Raw genomic sequence first — 6125 nt, 5'->3', positions numbered from 1 at the left:
ATTCTTCTAGAGGTGAGAGAACCGGGCAACTTTGGGACAATGCTTAGGCCGGAGTCTTTGAAGTTGCCTTCCCGTCTCTTGTTCTATAGTTTTTCTTCCTCTCTGTGCTTTGTTTAGACGGGTACTCTTTTTCCTATCTTAGTTTTCTCTTTCAGGTTTCTAGGATAGGTTTTAATGAGGCCCGGCCCTTAGTTTGCTTTTATGTGCTCTCAAGGGTTTTTTGGTTCTTTTTTTCATTTTTATAAAAGTTCTATTTCATCTAATCTTCTTATTCTTCTTCTTCCAATTTAAGTTTTGTTCTTGTTTTCTCTTTTCAAAAAAATGGAGTGTGACTTCAACAATTAGTTCTCCAACCAACCAAATTCGTCATTGATTCTAAATTATTCTCCTCTCGACTTTTTGTCGTATTCTCAAGGCACGCGTTGGCTACACCCCGCCAGAGACCAAGCTAATTTGCTCCCTACATGCCGAGGCGACCGATCAAATGGCTTTCGTCTACTAGGGAGAAATCATGAAGCACTACAATGATTCTCATATTCTTGAAACACCGGCGCACGACAATAAAAAAATTAAATCGCACTTCCAACATATGCAAAATGATGTGAATGCTTGGGAGACGATTTACACAAATTTCGAAACAATTGGGGGAGTTGCATAAGTGATGATCAAATCACCCAAAAAGCCCAAGAAATATTTACGACCAACATCGAGATTCAATTCAAATACTTCGCGGCTTGGTGCATCGTCTGTGAATGTTAACTATTCGTCTCAACCGGTGAAGACGTCCATTCGACGAAGCGCATGGAGAATACATTAGAGTGAGGGTACACAGTAACATCCTCCGATCCGAACGACTAGGCTTATAGGCCGAAAGGCAGCAAAGCGCGACCAAAGAAAAGGTAAAAAGGTAGAGTTATCGTTAGTCCTCGGACAAGGGGCATTCTGTCCATCTAATGGAAAATGTCGTTGAGAAGTTCGACAATATATCCAACGAAATACGATGTAGCCGATACCCAAATTTACGCCCTCGACACTTGACGAATGGGGCCAATTCAATAAGCCATGCATAACCGACTGTTGGAGGAGTCGCAAAACTTCGAGGATGGAACCTCTAGTTATAATTGTAATTTTAATTTCTAATTTTTTATTTAAATTTTCATATTTAAATTAAATGAAATTTTTTATTTTAAAATTTAATATTTATTTTATTTAAAATTTAATATTTTTAAAATGGAATGAAAAATCTATAGAACCTCTCTACAAAGCCCCCATTATAGAGGGGTGGCTCTATAAAGGACCCCACTTCTATAAAGCCCCAAATGAGCTCTTGCATTGGGGAGGGTCTAAAATGTTGTTTCTTTTCGTGCAGGTTAAGGTTTACACTTGAACTAATAATGTTTGAAACAAGAAGGCTCTGATTATCAACTCATTTCCACTTGTTACATGTACCCATCTCTTCACTTACTGTCAACAAAATGGGCAAGTAAGTGTATATCAATATCAGCACGACAACGAAGAAATGAGCAAACGAGAGAGGTGAAAGCAGATGTTGCTCTCGAGCTCCATTCATTCTCATTCTTGCTATGTCGTTAGGGTGGTATACAGCAGTAAGTCCCTTCAACTCTCGTATTCAGTCGTTGGCTCGGCCAATGGCGATGGCCCCGGATCTAATCTTGTGAGGACTTCAGGAACTCCACCAGCATCCCTTATTATCTGCATATATAGATGCAAACAGCTTTAATTTATGGACCAAAATGGCAAATCTATTTGTGGTTTTGTCTCGTGTTCTATGGTGTTTGGATTCGGTTCATGGACCGTCAACTCATGCAGTGTAGGTTAAGGGGCGTAGCTAGTAGCTGAGAGCACTTACCAGGATTTCATCATCAAGATACGAGATCATGAAAAACCTCTCAAAAGATCCTCCTGCAGCAACCAAGATTTGAATGTATAGATCCAAATGCACGACAAGAAAAGATAAAAGGGGCTGCCGCTAGTGTTCGTATTGACCAGCTATTTTAATGCTTAGTTTCACGAATCTAGAAATGCTCACCAAGAGGAATCTTGAATCCACCGGACACAGCATCCCTAATAAACACAGGAAGCTGTTGCGCAGTGCTCGTTGCCTGGGCAAAAGCACCTCTTAGCTGCTGAGGAATAGATTCTTCGTTAACTTTTGGGGACTCCAACAATCCTTCAAGGAATTCCTGCTTCATTCGAAGTGGCCCCTCCACAGTTAACTTGCTGGAGATTATCAACTTGCTTTCTATCTGCACTTCACCAGGAATGTTTTTCAGCACATATATATGCATGTGCAAGAACATAGTTAGCAGCAAAAGAGTTTCGAATATAGGTCATTTCATAATTCCTCTAAATTTTCTTTAACAATGAGACACTTTTGAACAAGAATATGAAACTGTCTTCAGTTGAATAAAGCAATCCCTGACGTCTCCTGATCAGCTAAACAGGAAGGAAAATCATGTGAAAAATGTAATGACGATACAAAATTTAATTTTAAAGTACAAGTGCTTTACCGAATTTAGAAATTTCAAACTTGCTGCATTCTTTGCATACAAGTCCTTGATCACCACATCTAGTTTAGACAAATTTGCCAGCTCCGATGGGAACCTCCTGCAAAATCACCATAACTAACCGAGTTATATTCCCATTTATGCTGATTGCTGGTAACTAGAGAGATAAAAAAAATTTAGTAGTCGCGCTATGATATGTTTCAGCTAAATACTTAGCATCACAAAAAGGCTAACCAAAGTATTGGGATTGGTTTGGCTTTACTGAAACAGCATGCTAGATTTCCCAAAATAGCTATATATCACAGTTATAACACGAAATGAGACGAATCTCACTCAAACAAGGAGCGAGCAGCGACAAGTCCTAAGCTTCCCGATCCAAACCACTCAAAGTTCCATTTACCTTCCAAATAAGGAGACCTGAAATCTGGCAAAAAAGAGATGAATATTATTATATACCTCAAACAGAAACTATCTCATAAACAGAATCGAGAGTCTACGTTGTTGGTCTAGGCGTAGGATTCAGGCGCTCGAGGCTAACTATTCTTTCGTTCACATCGATGCTTTGCAAACTATTGGTTTTGCCAGTAACCAGTGCCTCAAATCCTCCAGCATCTTTGAACTGAAATGCATCCGACCATTATCCATTTAACAATAAAGAACCTTCATGCTGCAATGTATAGCTCATTCTGCTTCTTTCTAGTGATTTTTTTTCTGTTTTTCAATCTCACCATTGCAACAAGCAAAATTAGCTTAAATGATACTATCGATATCCCAAAGTTCCAATTCATCATAGTAAACAATGGATTAAGCTTACTACTTTTATCTATCAAGGCCAATCCCCAAAAGCAAAGGCGCTCTCAAGTACAATCTTTCAAACAGCTAATACACTTGCAAAAGATTAGTTCAAAATTGGCATAAAAGCATATTAACTTCTTCAGCAGAGCAGCCAACAAACAAACCAAACAAGTTCATCATTTTTTGGCTACTTACAATCATCATTTTAGCTAATTACGATCAACAGGAGAAATTAAAAGTAAACAAATCAAACCCATCAAAGAAATAATAATCATAACCAAACACTGAAATTCACAAAAGGAACAAATAAGCAAAATACAGCAATAAGCAGAGATTCTTTTGCAGATAATCTCTGAATTTCCTTGGCATAAGCAGCTGAAGGCCCTTGCACGGTTTGCTGCACCATCGCTCTGCAATTTCTCAAAATTTTTCTTTTTCCAATCTTGAGTTTCGTGTACATCTCATTTTTGCAGCTATTTTCAAGAAAATAAATTTCTGTAGAATATGGAAAAGAGGAGGAATGGAATTTAAAAGAGAATAATAGGCTTTGTATGGAAATTGAGGAAGCCATAGCAAAGATTTCAGAAGCGATGGAAATGATTTGAGAATAATGGACTTTGTATGGAAATTGAGCAAGCTATATATTTTCTTTTTGTTATTTGAGAAATTTATTTGATGTTTTAGCGCAAAAAGAATGGTTAGCTAGTGCTGAAACGTCATAGGTGACCATTGGCGGCCTGGATTTCTTGATTTCGTAAAGATTATTTTATTAAAATATATTAATACGCACAACAAACATAAAAATTAAATGATATATTCAAATAAATAAATATAAATATTAAATAAAATTAAAATACTCATTTCATTCATAAAAAATAATCTTAGAATGTAACCATATGAGTTTTAACAATAGTTGAAAGTATTGCAAGTGGAGAAAAAGATCTCACTTAAAAAATAGTATTAATAATGATAATTAATTATATTGTGAGCAAAGAAAGAGGCCCACCATATAATATAAAGTTTCTAAATATAGAAAGTGCTTAATTTTTGTGGACGTCCCAAAATGACGAAAATTGACTATTTTTTATGAACGAATGAAATATAATCAAATGCAAAATATGTTTTTAAAATAAAATAAAACAATTCACATCAATTACATAATAAAATCATAAATATGAAAACATAAATTTTCAACTTAAAGTGTAATGATAATTATAGTTTATTAAATAAATTTAAATGATTTGATAATGAAAATTAACATTACACATTATTATTATTATAGAGTATTACAAGTTATATTAAATAAATAAATATTTTCATTTTTTATAATTTATTCCTTTTTTATGATTTTTATACCATTTTAAAGATCTTGTCACGAAATTAAATTTAAGATGCATATTAAATATTTTTTTCATGAATAAAATTTGACGATGTATAGAAAATAACTAAAATTTAAAAAAAATAAAGAAGAAGAAGAAGAAGAAGAAAAATAGTGGAAAATTGATGGAAGAAGAAAGAGAAAAAAAATGAAGAAAAAAAACTCTCTTTTTGTATACTCCCTCCGTCCCACTTACGATGGCACAATAAAAATGGGTACGTAGATTAAAAATAAGGTGTTAAGAGTGTAAACTAGGTAGGGATCACTTATTTAATGTGTGACGAGTTGGTATGGACCACATACTATTTTTTTAAAATGTCATTATAAATGTGACAAACTAAAAATGAAAGTACGTCATTATAAGTGGACAAATGGAATATTATATAGATTAATTGCAATATATCATATATGTATAGAAATATGAAAATATTTAGGAGTTAATATATGAAATTATTCATTTTCATATACTCGATTTGTCCAGGAAATATCTTTCTATTTTTATTTTCTTATCCACGTAAACATCTTCTTAGTCTATTTTTTGGAAATAATTCCGCTAACTATCATCTTTATAATTTTCATATATTTTATGCACATTGTCATTAATGTGTGTAAATATATCTTTTGAAATTAACCCACTAAGTATCACCACTTTTTTTAATGTGTGCAACTCATTCTCCACTCATCAAATTGAGTATCAAACTGATCATTAATATCAATGTAAAAAGCATAAAAATGGGTAAACAACTCAGAATGATGTTTCATGAAATATGACCATATTATACGAGAATAACCATCAACAAAACTAACAAAGTAACGAAATCCAAGTTTTGATGCTATAAGCAAAGGACCCCAAATATCATATTGTTTTCACGAAGGGAGCATCAACTGTCTTGTAAACTTGAGGACTAGAACTAAGACAAGACGATTCTTGGCAAACTGACAAGACTCACAATCTAAAAATAACAACTTAGAAAACTGTGGAAACAATTTCCTTAAATTGATAAGAGAATGATAGCCTAACTAACAATGAGCTTCAAAGGGTGTGACGGATAATGTACAAGATACAGGCTTGGAAAGTTGTATGTCCAAAGTGTAGAGGCCACTATATACTCATGTCCCTTATCAATAATCTTTTTTGTCTTGAGATCCTAAAACAAGTAATAGTAAAAAAAGAATAAGACATAACAATTGAGGTTACGAGTTACTCCCTCCGTCCCACGAATCTTGACATGTTTTCCTTTTTGGGCCGTCCCACGAATCTGGACACATTTCCAAATAAGGTACTAATTATTACATTATCTCTCCTACTTTATCACTTGTATTACCTTATTTCTCCTACTTTATCACTTTTATACTTTATTAACTACACTATTAAAACAATAATCTACAATTTCTTAATTTTCGTGCCGAAACCAAACGTGTCA

The 6125-nt window shown here is 34.1% G+C and overlaps 1 protein-coding gene across 1 annotated transcript; it reads right to left on the bottom strand.

Annotated features, from left to right (window-relative positions):
- Positions 1-1332: 1332 nt before the first annotated feature.
- Positions 1333-4077, bottom strand: LOC130988838 (probable plastid-lipid-associated protein 13, chloroplastic). The gene is made up of 7 exons (XM_057912789.1): positions 3643-4077; positions 3026-3147; positions 2862-2945; positions 2532-2628; positions 2051-2267; positions 1871-1923; positions 1333-1713 (listed from the first exon to the last, which is right to left on the bottom strand). Exons 1-7 carry the CDS (start codon positions 3892-3894, stop codon positions 1618-1620), a joined length of 921 nt encoding a protein of 306 aa, XP_057768772.1. The 5' UTR covers positions 3895-4077; the 3' UTR covers positions 1333-1617.
- Positions 4078-6125: the final 2048 nt, after the last annotated feature.

This window comes from Salvia miltiorrhiza, chromosome 6 (genome assembly GCF_028751815.1).
Source record: "Salvia miltiorrhiza cultivar Shanhuang (shh) chromosome 6, IMPLAD_Smil_shh, whole genome shotgun sequence".
Taxonomy (NCBI): Eukaryota; Viridiplantae; Streptophyta; class Magnoliopsida; order Lamiales; family Lamiaceae; genus Salvia; species Salvia miltiorrhiza.
Note: the sequence above shows the minus strand (reverse complement) of the source record. Positions and strands in the feature narration are given on the sequence as shown.

Excerpts from the sequence above, each read along its gene's own strand:
- LOC130988838 (XM_057912789.1), bottom strand. The coding sequence starts at position 3,894 with ATGGCTTCCTCAATTTCCATACAAAGCCTATTATTCTCTTTTAAATTC. Across the intron at positions 2,268-2,531 it reads GTTTGAAATTTCTAAATTCG|ATAGAAAGCAAGTTGATAAT; the intron begins GTAAAGCACTTG and ends GGTGAAGTGCAG. Across the intron at positions 1,924-2,050 it reads TGGATTCAAGATTCCTCTTG|GAGGATCTTTTGAGAGGTTT; the intron begins GTGAGCATTTCT and ends TGGTTGCTGCAG.